The sequence below is a fragment of the Rissa tridactyla genome, unplaced genomic scaffold (assembly GCF_028500815.1).
Source record: "Rissa tridactyla isolate bRisTri1 unplaced genomic scaffold, bRisTri1.patW.cur.20221130 scaffold_29, whole genome shotgun sequence".
NCBI classification, from domain to species: Eukaryota; Metazoa; Chordata; class Aves; order Charadriiformes; family Laridae; genus Rissa; species Rissa tridactyla.
The window spans coordinates 1009519-1028076 of NW_026529507.1; the positions used below are offsets into that span (position 1 = coordinate 1009519).

At 52.6% G+C, this 18558-nt stretch overlaps 1 protein-coding gene across 1 annotated transcript; it reads left to right on the forward strand.

The window, feature by feature from the left end:
- Nucleotides 1-8451: 8451 nt before the first annotated feature.
- On the forward strand, nucleotides 8452-8937 carry LOC128903383 (olfactory receptor 14J1-like; the record flags this gene model as incomplete). The annotated part of the gene is made up of 1 exon (XM_054187400.1): nucleotides 8452-8937. A coding segment is annotated over one exon (486 nt), but the record flags the coding sequence as incomplete, so codon positions are not given.
- Nucleotides 8938-18558: the final 9621 nt, after the last annotated feature.

Here is an 18558-nt window from a genome sequence, read left to right on the forward strand (position 1 = left end):
CACTTCTCTAGTCCTGCTGGCCACACTGTTCCTGATACAGGTCAGAACGCTGTTAGTCCAACCTGGCCTTGCGTCCCGGGATTCTGGGTTTGTTGGGTTGGAGTTTGGGGTGGATTTTGGGTTTTTTGATTTGGCTTTTGGATTGGATGTTGAGTTTCCTGGACTGGATTCTTTTTGTTGGATCTTTCCTGTTGGATTTTTGGGGTTGTTTTTTTCATTTATTTAAGTTGTTTTTTGGGGTTCACGTTTTGGGGTTGGATTTTGGGTTTAATTATGGGTTGGTTGGTTGGAATTTTGGGGTTTGATTTTTACCCCTGTGCAGGCGTGTCAGGCAGCCATTGTGACATGACAGTGACAGGGACAGCGCTGAGTGTCTGGCGGTGGTGGCATGGCAACCGCTGATGTGCTGCCCGCAGTGGTGGGGCTGCCATCGGCAGGGACATGTTCAAGCAGGTCAGGTTCCTCCAATGCCATCCAAGCTGGCCTTGAGCCCTGGGATTTTGGGTGGGTTGGGTTGGATGTTGGGGTGGATTTTGTTTTGTTGGGTTGGATTTTGGATTGGATTTTGGATTTTTTTGGGTTGGATGTTTGGGGTTGGATTTTTTGGGTTGGATTTTGGGTTTTTGGGTTGGACTTTTGGGGTTGGACTTTTTGGATTGGATTTTTGCTGTTAGTTGGGTTGAATTTTGGTTTGGGTTTTTTGGGGATTGGGTTGTTTGGAGTTGGGTTTTGGACTTTTTTGGGTTTGATTTTTTGGGTTGGATTTTGGGGTTGGGTTTTTTGGGTTTGATTTTCACCCCTGCACGGGCGTGTCAGGCAGCCATTGTGACATGAGGGCGGCAGGGCCAGCGCTGAGTGTCTGGCGGTGGTGGCATGGCAACCGCTGATGTGCTGCCCGCAGTGGTGGGGCTGCCATCGGCAGGGACATGTTCAAGCAGGTCAGGTTCCTCCAACGCCATCCAAGCTGGCCTTGAGCCCTGGGATTTTGGGTCGGTTGGGTTTGAACTTGGAGTGGGTTTTTTTTTAATGGTTGGATTTTGGCTTGGATTTTGGAATTTTTGGGCTTTACCGTTTTTGGCTTGGATTTTTTGGGCTTGGATTTTTTGGGGTGGATTTTATGTTTTTTGAGTGATATTTTGGGTTGCATTTTGGGTTTTTCAGGTTGGATTTTTGGGGTTTGGTTTTTCAGGTTGGATTTTTCGGGTTGGATTTTTCGGGTTGTTTGGGTTGAATTTTGGGTTGGGTTTTTTTTTTGTTTGGGTTTTTTGGGGTTGGGTTTTTGGGGGTTCGGTTTATGTTTTTTTGATTAGATTTTGGGTTTTGGGGACTCGATTTTTGGGGTTGGGCTTTTTGAACCCTGGGATTTTTAGTTGTTTGGAGTGGATTTTGGGGTGGTTTTGGTTGGGTTTTTTTGGGTTGGGGGTGTTTGGGTTGGGTTTTTCTTTTTGGGCTAGATTTGTTGGGGTTGGATTTTTGGACTGGGCTGTCCCCAGGGCCCTCCATCCCCCATGCGTTTAAACTTGGCTGTCTGATACCAACCAAATCCCTTTGATTTGGCTGAAAATAAAAGTATTCCAGTGCTTGACAAACCTTTCAGTGAAGAAATGTTTTTCCTACTATCCAATCTAAATCTTCCCTGGCACAACTCCTGGCCATTTCCTCTTGTCATGTAACTCATTACTTGGGAGAAGACACCAACAGCCACCTCGCCACTTCCAAGCCTGTAGTGCTGCATTGGGTTTTCGTGACCCAAGTGTAGGACCCGGCACTTGGCTGTGTTGAACCTCAGGCCACTGGCCTCTGCCCATCGATCCAGCCTGTCCAGATCCCTCTGCAAAGCCTTTCTACCCTCAAGCAGGTCGACACTGCCAACCAACTTGGTGTCGTCTGCAACCTTATTGAGGGTGCACTCGATCCCCTCATCCAGATCATTGATAAAGACATTAAAAGGAACTGGCCCCAGTTGTAGGCCCTGGGGAAAACCACTTGTGACCAGCTGCCACCTGCATTAAACTTTGTTCACCACCACTTTGGCCACTCTTTGGCTCAGCCATCCAGCCAGGTTTTCACCTGGCATAGAGTACTCCCGTCCAAGCCACGGGCAGCCAGTTTCTCAGGGAGAATGCTTTGGGAAATGCTGTCAAAGGCGTTTCTAAAGTCCAGGTAAAGAACATCCACAGCCTTTCCCTCATCCACTAAGTGGGTCACCTTCTCATAGAAGGAGATCAGGTTTGTCAAGCAGGACCTGACTTTCATGAACCCATGCTGACTGGGCCTGATCACCTGGTTGTCCTCATGTGCCACATGATGGCACTCAGGATGATCTGTTCCATGATCTTCCCCACACCGAGGTCAGACTGACAGGGCGGTAGTTCCCAGGATCCTCCTTCTGGCCGTTTATGTTGATGGGTGTCACCTTTACTAACCTCCACCTAACTGGCACCTCCCCGCTTTGCCAGGACTGCTGAAAAATGATGGAAAGCGGCTTGGTGAGCATCTCCGACAGCTCCCTCAGTACCTGTGGGTGGAACCCATCTGGCCCCATAGATTTGTGTATGTCTAAGTGCTGTAGCAGGTCCCTCACTATTCCCTTTGGATTATGGGGGCTTCATGCTGCTCCCCATCCCTGTCTTCCCGCTCAGGGGCTGAGTACCCAGAGAACTGCTGGTCTTACTACTAAAGACGGAGGCAAAGAAGGTATTAAGTACCTCAGCCTTTTCCTCATCCATTTTCACTATGTTTTCCGCCATATCCAATAAAGGATGGGGATTCTCCTTAGCTCTCTTTGTGTTTCTAATGTAATCATAGAAACATGTTTTAGTGTCTGTTATGACATTAGCCAGACAAAGACCTAGTTGGGCATTGGCCTTTCTAATTTTTTCCCTGCATAACCTCACAACATCCTTGTAGTTCTCCTGAGTTGCCTCCCCCTTCTTCAAAATGTCATAATCTCCTTTTTTCCCCTGAGTTTGAGACAAAGCTCTCTGTTTGACCAGGCCAGTCTTCTTCCCCAGCTTGGTTTTAGGCACATGGGGATGGCCTGATCCTGCGCCTTTAAAAGTTCCTTCTTGAAAAACGTCCTGCCTTCCTGGACTTCTTTTGCCCTTCAGGACTGCCTCCCAGGGGACTCTGTCAACCAGGCCTCTCAAAAGGGCAAACTAAGATAACCAGGTCCGAAGCCCAGAGAGTTATTGCCATTAGGCACCTCCTGATGGTGGAGGGAGGGGAAGCCCAAAAGAAGGAACTCCGTGACACTGGTATGGTTCAATAGTTTGCATCCAAGCTGCAGTGTTCAAGGGCAGATGGTCAGTGGAGGAAACAATGCTTCAGGAGGTTAAAAGAAGATGAGACAGAGCGAAAGAGTGTAGAAGGACGAGAAAAGAGGTTCATGGGGACATTCGGGCACAGGCTGGAAGGAAAACAGAATGGAGAGGAGAATCATCTGAGAGCAAGAAGACATCCTTTGATGTACAAAGAACAAAGTTATTAAGGGAGTTAGAGTAGGACTTCACTAGAAACAGTAGGTAAGTTATTGCACATGCGCTCTTTACCCAAGAGTCTCTTTACAGTAAATGGAGACCACAATTGGTGTTTCTCAAGCTAGTCTTTTTCCTCTAGTTCTTCCTCTAGTCTTATTTAAATACATCATTTAGGATACGCTAAAAGGAATTCTATTGGAAGAGAAAACACCTCAGAAAGTGGAGAAAGTGGCATGGAGAGAGTGACAAATGAGGAGACGTGGGAAGTAAAGGTAAGCAAGACAGGGAGGAGGGAAAGGTCGTCAGTCACTGACCACTTTCTCGCTGAAAACCAGTTTTGGTAAATCATTCTGGCTGTGAGGGGGAAAAACGAAAGAAGATTTAAAAAGCAACACAAAAGAGGGGAAGGACCAAAAGGGAAAAGCTATGGGCTTGCTTCTTTCAGGAGCCTCACCTTTACCTTCCCGTCCCTGACGGTTACAGCCCTGACCAGCTCTTCCCTGTTTGTAAGGAGGAAGTCCCACAGGGCACTTCACCTCATGGCATCACAGTCACCCTTGTAAGGAAGACATCCCCAATGAGCTCCAAACCCCTCCTGGGTGGTTTGCACCTCACTCTCTTGCCCCTTCAGCAAATGCTGGGATAGTTTAGGTCGGCCATGAGGACCAGGGCCTGCAAACATGAGGTTTCTTCCAGGTGTCTGAAGAAGGCCTCATCTGCTTCCTCTTCCTGGTCAGGGGATCCATAGCAGACATCCACCCACCACAGCGGTGCCCATGTCCTGCCCTCTCGTGCTGGCCCTTCAGCTCTCAGTTGACTCATCACCTCCCCCCAGGCAGAGCCCCACGTGTTCCTGCTGCTCTCTCCCAGAAAGGGCAACTTCCCCTCTGGGTCCAGACCTATGGCTTGACCAGTACCAGACCCAGAGTTTCTCTAGGAAGGAGTATTTGTAGTGCCCTGCAACACCTCATGCTGTTCTCTTGTGAGAGACACCCCAGTCAAGATGAGCCAGCTGCGTGCAAACATTAAAAGCTGAGTAAATGGTGCTTCAGTCCACCGGGACCTTGAGAAACTCTGGGATTCGGACAGTGGAAGTCACTTGAAGTTTTACAGGGAGAAGTGGTCAGTCCTGCCTTGGTGGGTGCTGGGGGGGAAGGGGGAGAATAAGCCCATACATCAGCACAGGCTGGGACCTGACGGGCTGAGCAGAGACTCTGAGGAGAAGGGCCTGGGCACTACGAGGGATGCCCTACGAGCCCGTAGAGTAGGGACACTAAGAACAAGGCCAGCTGCATATGGGGCTGCATTAGGAGGAGCGTGGGCCACCCAGAGAACCTGAGTTCTCATCCCCCTCAACTCAGCACCGGTGTGGCCCCACACATGTGGCTGTGTCCCAGTGTGTCGCTCCCCATTTCTGAGAAGTAGTGATGAACTGGAGAGTGCTGAGTGGAGGTCTGCCAAGGTGGGGTTCGGGACCTCGTGCACGTGACCTGTGTGGGGTCTTAGTTCAAAGGCCCATTTAATGCACACATCCTGGAGTTCCCACCATCTAAAAAGACATAGGATTGCCCCTGGGATACTCTCCGTACAGTGCTAGACCACATGAACAGCGTTTCAAAACATACATTATGAAGTCGGAGTGCCTTTCTTACTGGGATCATAACAGACCAACACTTCCTAGTGAAAAATCACTCTCTCAGCACCCCTGGATGCAAACCTCTGGACCCGTGGACTGGTAAGGGTGTAGTTTGCTCCAGTAACCCTTGACTTGATCCCCACCCACTGCTGGTTGCTCTCCTCCAGAGTCCTGCCTCAAAGCACCAAGGCCTGGGAGACCTCGCTGCTGGTAACTGAGGCAAAGAGGACATTGAATATCTCAGGTCTAGTCCTACTCCTACTGAATTCGACAGCGGTCCTACATTATTCCCTTTTCTTCGTTTAACTGTTCCTGAATTACCTAAAGCTCATCTCGGTGCCCTGGAATTCCTATTTGAGTTTCAGTTGAGTTTTGATATGCACCACTGCTGGATCTGGAGGATGCTGCCATTTCACTTGGCCAAAGGGCTTTCCCACCAGGCTCATTCAGGATCCCTGAGACGATGCCCTGTCTCTATGAACGGCTCCAGCAGAGCTTGCGGTTATCTAATAATAAGACCAAAACAGGTGATATTTCGATGTAACTTTGAGAGGAGAATTAAAAGTTCTGGAAAGAAGTGTCTCTGCCCAGCTGAGGGAGGGAACATCAGTGGTGACTTCATCCTGTTTCCCAGCAGGTTCCCCTGGAGCCCCAGGGACACCTGGAGGGAGCCCCGAGGGGGCAGAGAAAGGGCTGCCTTGGGCTGGTCCTCTGCTGCTGAGCTGGGCTGGGCTCCTGGCATGGAGGGAGCTGATGGCAAGCGGGCAGCGCTGCAGAGAGACAGCTCTGCCCAGGAGCAGCTCCTCTGCCAAGCGCAGCAGGGCTGAGGGCACTGCCTGCAGGCAGCGAGGGCAGAGGAGGGAGGCAGAGAGTGTAAAGGCAGTCTGGGGTGGGAGGAGAGAGGAGAGCTCGCTTGGAGAAAGATCTTCACAGCCCTGAACAGGGTAAGTCTCTGGCTGCAGGGCAATGCAGCTGCGGTTCCTGGAATGATCTCCCAAAGCTGGCACATCCCACAGCCTCTGGGATCTATCAGGAGGTCTCTCACAGTTTCTCCAGCGTAGAGGAAAAGGACTTGCTTTGGAGCAGGGCTTCCCTGTGGCTCTGTCAAAGGGACAGGGCACATCAGCTGCCTTCACCCGGGGATGGCTGCAGTGTGAAGGTGGGTGTGCAGCCAGGGGTGCCCAGGGCTGTCCTTCAGAGCAGGGTCCCTTCACCCAAGGGTGCTTTGTGCCGTGGCAGGGACTTATCTCCTGTCAGGATCAGCTCTCCGTTTACCTGAGGAGCTCCCAACAGCAGTGCGGGGAGAAGCTGTGGGGGGAAGAGGCAACTCCTGGCAGGAGAGTGTCCTGCTGTCAAGGGGGTGCTGCGTGGGGCAGGGCTGCTCTCAGCTGCAGTTCACCCCCAGGACATTTCCCAGGGGATTGTTTGAGGGAAAGCTCAAGGCAGGAATTACGTTACAGATAAGGAGCTTTCCTGCGTTTGTGTTTTTATTTTCCTAGTGAGAGGGTGGGGAGGTAGAACAAGGGATACATGTATAGGGAGCTCTCAAGTGGGAAGAAGTCAGTGAGACTCCTGAGCTGTAGCTTTGAGTGGTCAGTAGGTCTGCCAGGAACCTCCTGGAGTGCCTTCAGCCACTCCTCTGCCCATGGGCAGCACCAGCATCAGCTCTGCTGGACCCATCGGGGTTGTTCTGACCTGCCCTTTTCCACCTGCAAACAGGAACGTGAACCCGGCCAGTGCCCGGCAAACAGGCAGGTTTCTGTGGGGCCAAGGGGAGCGCACAGGGGTTGGGATGGGGTCTGTGAGAGCTGACAGGGAAAAGACATGGGACAGGGAAACACCTCCCAGGAGGAAAATCTCCCGGCAGCAGAGCTATGATCAGGGAATGAGAGGAAAGAGAAACCAGAAATGCTGTGGGAGGAAGGATTCAGAAAACTCTGTATGATCCCCTCCAATGCAGACCCCTTCCCCTGAGCAAGTGTCTCCATGGGAATGAAGTGTCCAAGCTCTCCTCTAACCCGTGGGGCTGTGGGCAAAGTAGTCTATGTGGCTGGGGAATGAGCTGACTCTCCCCTTCTGAGATACCATCACTAGGACACTTGGGTGTCTCCTTGGGGTGTCCTTCCAAGCACTGCGCTGCCCTCCAGGATGCCAGTCTGTCCTGGAGCATCCTGGTGTTACCTGAATGCCCAGTGGAGAAGCGCAGAGACGCTACGACCAAGGAAAGGCTGCTGGGTTTGTGAAACGAGCCATGTGTGTCCTTGGCGAGAAGTGGGGTGCTGAGACCTTGAGAAAAGGTGAGACGCTGAGCTCTCGGCAGTGGGTTTCTCTGCTCTCAGCAGCGCCTGGTGTCTTTTCAGGTCTACGTGTGAGTGTGATTCCCCTCTGTCTCAGAAAGGCACAAGCAGAGGGCAGCTGGGAACAAGACAGAGGGACAGGCCAGCTCCCCTCGCTCTGCACTAACCCTCAGACAATCCCCTGGCCTGGCAGGACTCCCTTTGCTGTCCCTGAATGCAGCAGAAATGGTGAGGGTTTCTGAAATCCAAGAGAATCTCCTGCTGAGACAGGAGAGAGCTGTATAAGAACCTCTCTCCAACACTCTTGCAACTGTGGTTTCATGGCAATGGGAGTGCAGAGACTGACAAGCCCTTTTTTCACGAGGAGAGGTTTATCTGAGAAATTGGGACACCAGGACTGCCCACCCCATTCCCACGAATCTGCTGCTGCAGAGCAGGGCTGACTCCTGGGCATCCGGCGGGCAGAGGTCCCGCTCCTCCTGGCACACCTGGACAGAACCAACCAGAGCTCCAGCCACAGAGCTGAATGAAGATCTGACAGAAATGGAAAAGCAGAGCAGAGTGTGAGGTATGAGAACTGGTGTTGATTTTTCTCAGAAAAGTCTCCCCTAACTTGTCACTGTGCTTTCCTCCTTGTTCAGTGCTCCACACCAAAAGGCACCAAATGTCCAACAGCAGCTCCATCACCCAGTTCCTCCTCCTGGCGTTCGCAGACACACGGGAGCTGCAGCTCTTGCACTTCGGGCTCTTCCTGGGCATCTACCTGGCTGCCCTCCTGGCCAACGGCCTCATCATCACGGCCATCGCCTGTGACAGCCGCCTCCACACCCCCATGTACTTCTTCCTCCTCAACCTCGCCCTCCTTGACCTGGGCTCCATCACCAACATTGTCCCCAAATCCGTGGCCAATTCCCTGTGGGACACCAGGGCCATTTCCTACAAAGGATGTGTTACACAGGTCTTTTTTTTCTTTTTCTGTGCTGTAGCAGAGTTTTATCTTCTCACCATTATGGCCTATGACCGCTATGTTGCCATCTGCAAACCCCTGCACTACGGGACCCTCCTGGGCAGCAGAGCTTGTGTCCACATGGCAGCAGCTGCCTGGGGCAGTGGGTTTCTCCATGCTCTCCTGCACACGGCCAATACATTTTCCCTACCCCTCTGCCAGGGCAATGCCCTGGACCAGTTCTTCTGTGAAATCCCCCAGATCCTCAAGCTCTCCTGCTCACACTCCTACCTCAGGGAAGTTGGGCTTCTTGCATTAGGGTGTTTTTTAGCTTTTGTGTGTTTTGTGTTCATCGTGCTGTCCTATGTGCAGATCTTCAGGGCCGTGCTGAGGATCCCCTCTGAGCAGGGACGGCACAAAGCCTTTTCCACGTGCCTCCCTCACCTGGCCGTGGTCTCCCTGCTTGTCAGCACTGCCGTGTTTGCCTACCTGAAGCCCCCCTCCATCTCCTCCCCAGTTCTCGACCTGGTGGTGGCTGTGCTGTACTCCGTGGTGCCTCCAGCCGTGAACCCCCTCATCTACAGCATGAGGAACCAGGAGCTCAAGGATGCCCTCTGGAAATTAATGACCAGGTTATTTTCTGCAGCAATAAACTGTCTCCTGCAAATCACTCATAATGTAATTCATTATACGCCAAGCCCGTCTTCTATAGGTTTGTTTAGGGGTTAGGTAACTGTGTGTTAGGTTTGGTTGAGGGTTTTGGCTTTTTCTTGCCTTTTTTTTTTTTTAAATTATATAGTTTTGTCCACAAATAAATGTCATTATTTGAGATTTTTTTTTTACTACCTATCTATCCAAATTTCTGAGACTCACAGACTCATGCCCAAAATCCTTCTTCTCAGGCCTTTTCTGCACGGGTAGAGCTGCAGGGGTAGAGCCTGAGCGCCGAGGAGGAGGGGAAAGAATCCCAGTACTTGCAGAGCACCAGCACTTGTTCTTTCCGGGGCTGCTCTATTTTCACTTCCACACTCTCCTTCTGAGCCCCTGTGTTGATCTAAGGCCTGAGTGCTCTGGCAGCTTGGTCATGGTGCTGCTGTGTAGCAGCTCTGTGATCACAGGCACGGAGAAGCAATGGGCACCTCTGAGAAAAAGCTCGTCTGCATAACAGAGTTTCCACCATGAAAGGGGATCTGCTCAGGGCAGTGCAGGAAGGATTAGGTCTTCTTCCACAGTTGCTGTCAAGAGCGTTCCTTCAAACGTGCCCTGGTGAGGGATGCCCAGTAAAGAGGTAAAGAGTGTGCGTGTGCAGGGTGAGGGCACACACAACAGTGTCCTTGCACAGCCACACCTCCAGGGACAGGACTGAAGGACCAGCAGAGCGGGGTCTGGTCTGTGCCTTTGTTTGCTGGACACCCCGGGGAAGCTGTCCCAGGGCAATCGTCACAGAACAGACACCTGAAACCACCATTTGCAGAACTGGACGCCTACGCAAACCCAGAGAGGATGTTTGTCTGCCTGTGGAGAGACACCGAATAACGAGGTCAGAAGTCCCTGTTTGCATGGTTCAGAGGAGATTTCGGCATGCACACCGTGTGCATGTGGGGACATGAACCCGAGAGAGCACAAACACCAGCAGCTGTTCTTAGAAATGCCCGAAAGTGCTGTGGGACAGGCCGTGTCCCTTCATTGGAGAGTAACGTCCCCTGGGAAACCCCCTGAATGCAGCACTGGGATGGGCTTCCTTGACCCCAGGTCCCTGTGTCCATTCCTCACGCCGTGGGGCATCTCAGAGAGGTGCCGAGCAGGGAGACACAGCGCGGGGCTGAGGTGCTGCCGGCCTCTGGGAGTGGCAACAGGAGGCCATGGAGTCTGCTGCAGGGCCTCTGCCCGTGCCAGGGAAGGACTCGTGTCTCTGAGCAGCCCTGCCAGAGCCCTGACAGTGCCGTGTGTGTCTCCAGGAACACCTGTGTGCTACCTCACCCTCCCCTCTCTTCATGGCCTGTCCCTTTGATTACACGGTGTGACAGAAGCACCTCTGTGGAGCATCTCCCCTGTGCAGTCCGAAAGGGTTCTGCAGGCGTGAGCGGCATTGCCCTCTAGAAGATGGCATTTCTCACCTCTCACAGAGCACAGAGCACGTCTAGGGAGTAGGAATGCAGTGAGAGGCACACACCCTCCATGTTTCACCTCTCTGAACGTCCTTCACAATTTTTTTAAGCACCTAACAGAGAAGCAAATGTCTTCAGAAATAGGTGGGCTGGGCTGTTTGCACCAATGCTGAAACTCTCCTGATGTGAAACCATTACATTCATCATGGACTTTGTTTTCATAACCTCTTTTTAGACCCAATCTTCCCCTTCCTGTTCATGCTGGAATCCTGTGTGTGCAGCAGAGCTGCACTTGGGGGCAGCTCTCCTGCCCAGCATGGGCAGGCAGAAGGCCTTCTCCACCGGCTCCTCTGCCCTCCCTGGAGCCACTCCTTTCTGCGGCACCCCCACCACTGTCAGTGGGATGCCCAGAACAGCCCTCCTGAGAGAGTTTAACAAAGCCCTGTTTCAACACGCACCTCACCCCTGCTCGATCCTCTCATCTACAGCCTGAGGAGAAGGAAGGATGGGGGTTGGGAGGAACTGACAGAAACAGCTTAGGAAAGCTGTCGGCTGCCGAGAGATCCCGTTGGAGTCGTGGGCTTGTAGGAAGAAATCACTTCTGGTTTTCTTCTGAAGCGGCCCCCAAGGATCTGGACAGCGAGTATTGTGTCCTGGGCACTCCTCTGGCAGCGTGTCATAGTGAGAAGACTTTTGGTGTCATGGAGATGGAGAAGGCTGGCCAGTGCCATTGTGAGACCTCTCTCCAACACCTTGGAAAGGCCAGAGCCATCTGAGAGCCTTGGAAAAAGCAGAAATGAAACCAGTTTTCAAAAAAGCAGGAAGGAGGATTGGGACAAGGACAGACTGGTCAGCCTCACCAGGGAAGGGATATGACAAGTCCTCCTGCAGCCATCTGCAGGCGTTTGAAGGACAAGAAAGGGATGGCAGAAGACATGTGGGAGGGAATAGAAGGGGTTGTTGTGTACCCGGACTTTAGCAAGGCCTTTAACATGGTCTTCTGTAGTCTCCTTATAGCCAGGTTATTGACAGCCGGGCTGAAGAAGTGGACGATGTGGTTGGTGGAAAGCTGTCTGAATAATGACAGAGGGACATCATCTGTGGTACAAAGTCCTTCTGGAACCCACTTACTAGTGGCATCCATCAAAGACCAGCCCTTGACACCTACTATGGAACATTATTATCTCTCCGTATGATGGCAGACAATGCACTTTCACCTCCTTTGTAGATGATGCCAAGCTGGGGGAGCCCTTGAGGAATCCCACCCTGTTAGCACTGTTGGTAGCAGGAGAGTTGGGAAGGATGACTGTGGTGGGTTAAACATGGCAGGGCACGGAGGGTCGGAAGGGAGAAGCGTAGAGGGATGGCACCTTTGGGAATGAGCGCACAGGAGAGGTGACCCAAAGCTGACTAACAGAGTACTCCATCCCACCTGCACCTTGCTCAGTATAAAAGCTGAGGGATCACAGGGCTCAGGCTCTTTTTTCAATGTCAGATGCCAGCTGGAGGAGCGGTGCCAGAGGAGGCTGGGAAGCAAAAGCGTGGTTGTGATGTGACAATTCAGGGCAGCACTTGGCCAGGGGCTGGTCCCAGGGAAATGGCACTGGAGCCCCGGTGGTCCTGCTGTGGCCGGGACATTAATGGCCCCTGCGAGCGGGGCGGGGGCAGGGGCAGAAGGAGATGCCCTGAGCCGGAGAGGGAAAAAACTAAATGGCCCAAGTGGGGCAGGAGCAAAGCGAGTCACCCTGATTTCAGCAGAGGCACAAAGAGCCACCTTGAGCAGGGCAGGAGTAAATCCAGGCACCTGGTGTAGTGCAGGGGCAAAAGGAGACTCCCCAGGCAAGAGAGGGGAAAACCAGCTGTCCTGAGGGGGACACGATGAAAAGAAGCCACCCAAGCAAGGCTGAGGCCACACTGGATGCCCCAAGGGAAGGATATAAAGAAGAAAGCCTCCCCAAGTGGAGCAGGAGGAAAACTCCCTGCCCTGAGCTGAGCAGGAGGAACTCACTGCCCCGAGCAAGAGTGGGGAAAACTGGAGGACGCAGGCGGTGCAGGGGCCCAACTGGTGAGCTCAAGGAGGGCAGGGATAGCAACCAGCTGCCTTCTTGGGGCAGAGGCAACACTCATTGCCCTCCAGGCAGGTCGTGGGGTTAAACCAGATGCTAAAAAGCCACCCACAAATGTTTTTTGGATCTGGAGGGTGGGAGAGCAGCTGGGTGGGGGCCTGGCAGCCACCCAAGGTGCACCCAGCGCAGTTGCTCAAGGGGGTTCTTTGGTAGCACTAGTTCAGAGTCAGCCTGTGGCTGTATCTTGGGGGTAGGTTAAATTCATTGGAAATGACCTTTTTAGACATGAGGTGCTTTGCTGCAGGAGTCTCGTGGATGCAGTCCTGCACCTGGGAAGAGTGGAAAAGAAGTCCTCAGCCCCCCGACTGTGCCAGCCAAAGCTGTGAAGGGGCTCGCTGACAGCCCTGGGCAGGTTTTTATTCCTGGGGCTGGTGCGGCTCCAGGCAGAGGCGGGAGCTCTGTGGGCAGATGAGCAGCCCTTGGCCAGCAGTGCCTGGGGCAGCCCAACAGCTGCCGGCTGGTGGCTGCAGGAGGTGCCCCGGCTGTGGTGGCTGAGGGGCCACAGTGTGTCCCCGTGCATGTGGGGGTGGCCCCTGTCACAAAGGGGCAGTGATGTGGCACCTGGCCACTGCTTGTGAGCTCACCTGGCCAGGGCTTGGCATCCTCAAGAGCGGGCCAGCCAAAGCTCCTTGGGCTGAGCTGGCCTTGGGACAACTCGGCTCCTTCCTTTGCCACTTGCTTGGCTGCTTTTTCCCAACCATTCATCGTTTACTGCCCACTTCTCCTCACCTTCCATCCTCTTCTGAAGGTAACGATGATTTGACCTTCAGGACAGATCATACAGGAGGTAGATATGGGATCAAAGTGATGGCTGGTCTATGCCTTCGGAGCTTTAGGATGAGCTGTTACAGCTTTATAGGCTGGCCAGATACGCACTGTGGGTAGAGTTCCTATTTGCTAATTGTTATTTCTTCAACACATCCTAGGGTGGGTAAGTAGGGGGTGGCAGTGTACTCTGAGGCTTTGGGCTCCGTCTGGAATGAGAAGAAGCCCATCCTGACGGATGCGGTAGGAAGAGAGACAGAAAAGGAGCACAGCAAAGGCAGCTGTTAAGGCAGCGGCTGAAAGCCGGTCCCTCCTGTGTCCAAGGGGACAAAGTGTGGGGTGGAGAACCAGAGGGCTCTGCTGCTAATGGCAGCCAGAGGGAAGCAGCAGGTCCTCTTCCGAGAAGGTGACACCCAGTGCAGTCTTCCCAAAGGGCCTTGGTAACTGCTGTCAGTTGGAGTCCTGCGACAGGGACAGCAGGGCCGTCAGCTGCAGCTCTGCAGCGGCTGGAACTACCACTGAAACGGTGCTGGTGGCGGATGCTGTTCTCTGGGTTTAGTTTGGGATTTTTTGTAATTTATTTTGTTGAGGTGCAACTATTTCTTTGCACTCAGGTGTCAGGATTAGCACTGATCTTCTCTTTCTGGAGTATGACCTGGCATCCTTCATCATCCAGAGATTTCCCTGCTGTTCCTGAAGAGGAGTGATGGCCTCAATGGGGCCACCCATCACTCCTGTGAGTGCCGACTTCACCATCAGGCTTGGACTTTGTGAATCCCCAAAGGCAAGGGACGTGGCTGGTGCTCCGTCCCTGAATGGTGATGTACCGGCAATCGAGAGGGAATTCTGGGGTGAGTCAGTCATGACTTATGAGCCAGTTTTGACATCTCATGTCATGACTTCTCATCATGATGAGACGTGAGGGATGCCCCCATCCATCCCCCACGTCCATTCAGCACCCAAGCACATCATCAAGGCCTTTCAGCCTTCAGTTCCCTGAGTGTGTTCTGCACTCCAGTTTGGGAAGAAAAGGCCTATTTTCACCCATGGCACTGAGGAAACTCCCTTTTATTGCAGAGATACCACAAAGGAGGCCAGCATTACCATGGTTCCATCCCATCTCTTGAGTGTTCCATCCCATCTCCCATGCTCAGTATAAAAGATGAGGAATCAAAAGGTCGGCTCTTTTCTTCAATGGCTCTCTTTGTTCAGTGACTGATCCCTGAGGAGGACCCTGTTTCTCTGACTTTGATCCTGACCTGTGTGTTCCTGAATCTATATCCGATATCCAGTTCCTATCTGGTGCTGAGTCCAGTCCTTGACTTCCCCAGTGCCTGCCATTGACATCTCCCTCGGAGCCTGAAACGGTTTTGTGTGCATTGTATCTATTTCATTATTTCCTTTATATTTTATTATTAATATTTCATTAATGTAACTACTTCAATGAACTATTACTTTTTTATTACAGTAACCATTTTTTTCTAAACTCATAAATCTTTTATCTCTTTTCTGTGTCTCCTTGGAGTGAGAGGTGGGGGAGAGCATCTGTCATCTCACCATTGGCCAATCTGCCCCAAACCACGACAGCCCTCCTGTCCAGCTGGTTTTTACCCATCTATTTATCCATCCATGCAGACCATAGTGTGCTGACATTGAACATTGTGGGGGATGATGCTGAAAGCCTTGCTGACTTCCAGGTAGAAGACAATCATTGCTCTTCCTTGCCCAGAAATCCTCTCCTTTCTTCAGAAAACGTAAAAAGGATGGCCAGGAAGAAGCTACCTTGGGTAAATCCAGGGTAAATCACCTTCTCTTTCAGACACCCAGAAAGGGGTGTCACAGGGGGGCACAGCCTTCTGTTACCCTGCTCATCCTTTGGGCCTTTTTGCAAGGTGCATGCAATGTTTGGGTTCTTACAGTAATCAGGGAGTTCCCTCAGACTCCGTGACCTTTCAAAGATGATGGAGAAGGGCCTCACGGTGACACCGTCCTGCTCGCTCAGGTCCTTGGGAGCCTGCCTCTCCAGCCCCATAGGCTGGTAAGGACTATGTTTGCCCAAGTGACACCTGAATTGATCCGCATTCACTGCTGGTTATTTTCTTCCAGACTCCTGCCTTGAGGAGCAAAGGGCTGAGAGACCTTGCTGGGGAAGACTAAGGCAAGGGGGATACAGTATCTCATATTTCTCTACACCTGTTCTTACTAAATTCTGCAGTGGCCACAGATAATCTTTGGGTTTTTTCTTGCATTGGTCTGGAAGTACTAAGAGATCCTCTTGATGTCCTCGAAGCTCTTGCAAGGGTCAACACTAGGGAAGCTTTGGCTCCTCTAAAGCCATCCCTATTTCTAAATTCCTGCATCAGTCCTTGCATCCACGTTCCTTCCTTAGCCAAGCTGCTCTCCTGAAATGTCTGGTTGTTTTCCGGCTTATGAATGTCGACAGTTCTTATGCTTGGAAGATGCTTCTCTGAAAGACCAACTGTACTGAGCTCTGCTGCCTTTGAATACTGCTGCCCATGGGCCTACCACTGAAAGTCCCCTGAAGAGGCTAAAATCTTCTCCCAGTATTTCATGGTCCCTACAGCCAAAGCTGACACTGGTTTTCGCATCCCTGATCAGCACTTCCTCTTTTGCAAGGACTGGATTGGAGTGAGCATCACCTTTGTTGGTCTGCGCCTGTGCAAAGAAGTTGTCCAAAGAGACCCCAACACCAGCTGGACAGTATGCATCCTGCCATGCTCACCTGCCAGTGAGTGTCATTAAAGTCTCCAATAGCACTTGGGGTCATGGATCTGAGGACTTCCATGGCTTGCTTAAGCAAACCTTTCTCCACTTCCTTACCCTGATTGCAGGTGCTTTGTCTCCCACGAGGGTGTGACACTAACAGGCCTCTCCTTTGACCCTCACTCACAAGGGCTCACGCAACCTGCTGCACATCCCATAGAGGAGCTCCACACATAGAACAAGCTCCTGCACATGGAGGGCATCTCCCTCCTCATCTTCCTGGCCCGTCTCTCCTGAAAAGCCCCTATGCACCATGGCAGCACCACTGTGAGCTGTCCCACCACCCCTTGCCACTTATTCCACCAACGTACAAACTCTAGGATGGCACATGGGACTCCAGCTCCTCCGGTCTGTGCCCCAGGCTGAGGGCACTGGTGCACATTTGGTCTGCAGCACCTGAGCTGGAGCACTGGGGCCAAGCTTGGACTTGTCCCAGGCAAACCCAGTACCAAGTGCCCAAGACCCCACACCTGCTAATGCTGTGCTCGAGACCAGAGACATACTGGATGCGACGGCAGGCGGCAATGTGAAGGCACTAAACGAGGAAACGCTGCTCCCTACAACACCAGAAAAGCCAGGCTGGGCTCTGTAGCCCTGGAAGAAGCAGGCTTTGTTGTCTGTAGTGTTGCTGAAGACCTGTGGCGGAGGTGAAGCTGATCTCCAGGATGACAAGGTGCTGCTCAAAATGTCCTTGCGTGTGGATAAGCTGTGATCCAGGAACACTGTGAAAATCATTCACCTGTGTCGACTGTCTCATCAAGGGCCTCAGGAAAGGATTGTTGAAAGAAGAACTGGGAGAGTTTGGGAGCAGCCAAATCATTAAATACCTCACTAAACTGAGGTATGCACAAACAAGGCCTCTGCAATGCCCAGAAAGTCAGTGTGGATCCGGTAGGCGTGGGAAAGGGAGGCTGGAGAGGTGTGGGAGCTGCCAGAGGACCCTCAGGGCCAAGGAATGTCGTGCTGTCCTGGGGAGCGGGGCTGATGTGAGCAGAGGAGGGGGCAAATTCACTCAGGGTTGGGGGTCACCTCAAAAGGCTATCAGGAGAGGCAGAGAGTGACTAGCCTGTTTTCCTCATTGCCTTGAGGCCAGCACTAGCCTGGGGCTGATGGGGAGGCTGAGCTCCTTGTCTGCCCCCCAGGGGCTGTGTGCCCTTCAGAGGAGCTGGGGCTGTGGAGTGAGTGCCGAGAGCTCTGCAGCAACTGTGGTGGGCACTGCTGTGGGACCAGCCCAGACTGGGCAGCTGTGCTTGGCTGGGCAGAGGAGAGGGCAAGGGCTCTGGAGAGAGATGAGGAACAGCTGGGATGGGCTGGTAAAAGCCTGGGAGAGGAAAATGTCAGTGTAGAGCTAAGTTGTGTGAGTGTGCAGGGTGTGGGCACTCCAGGTGTGGCCTCACCAGTGCCAAGGAGAGGGGAAGGTCACCTCCCTCCATCTGCCAGCAATGCTTTTCCTGATGCAGCCCAGGAGGCTGTTGGCCTTTGTCATGGTGGTGCATTGCTGGCTCATGCTCAGCTGTTTGTCCTCCAGGACCCCAAGGTCCTTCTCTGCAGAGCCACTATCTAGCCAGTCAGCCCCCAGCATGATGCCCACAGTGTGCCTAGATCACAAGCTGTCCTCCCCCAGGGACTTTCTCAGCAGCAGCTTGTCCTTCTTGCAGATCAGCTCCACCTCTGCCATAGGTCCCACAGTGCTTCAGAGTAACCTGGGACAGCAAACCCCTCTCCTGCCAGGGCTGCGCAGCCAAGGCCTGTTTCTCTCTGGCCTTGGGGACTGCAGCTTTTACTCTCGTTGTGGGAATCTCATCCATCGTTTTGTGTCCACCTGCCATCCACTCCAGCATGCCTCTGCAGGGTTTCTGGCAGGAAGTGTGGCCTGTGGGGGACCCACACCGGAGCAGGCTGCGAGTGCACATTGCTGGCTCACGTTGAGCTTCTCATCCACCAGCACACCCAAGTCCCTCTCCTCAGGGCTGCTCTCAAGCCATTCTCCACCCAGCCTGTATTTGTGCCTGGGATTGCCCCGACCCACGTGCAGGACCTTGCACCTGGCCTGGTTGAACTTCATGAGGTCCACACAGGCCCATCTCTCAAGCCTGTCCAGGTCCTTCTGGATCGCATCCCATCCCTCCAGCTTGTCAACTGCTTCACACAGCTTAGTGTTGAAACAAAGAACTCTACACAACAGCACTTGGATACTGTGAAGTCCGTGTTCTTTATTCGGCTTTCTTGTTGCCCTTGATGCCTCTGGCCAGATTTGACTCTCTCTGGGCTTTAGCTCTCCTGACATGATCCATGGCTGCTTGGACAATTTCTCTGTATTCCTCCCAGGCTACCTGTCCTTGCTTCCACCTTCTGTAGGCTTCCTTTTTCTTTGATTTACCCATGGTAAGTCCATGCTGATGGTTCTTAGCACAGCT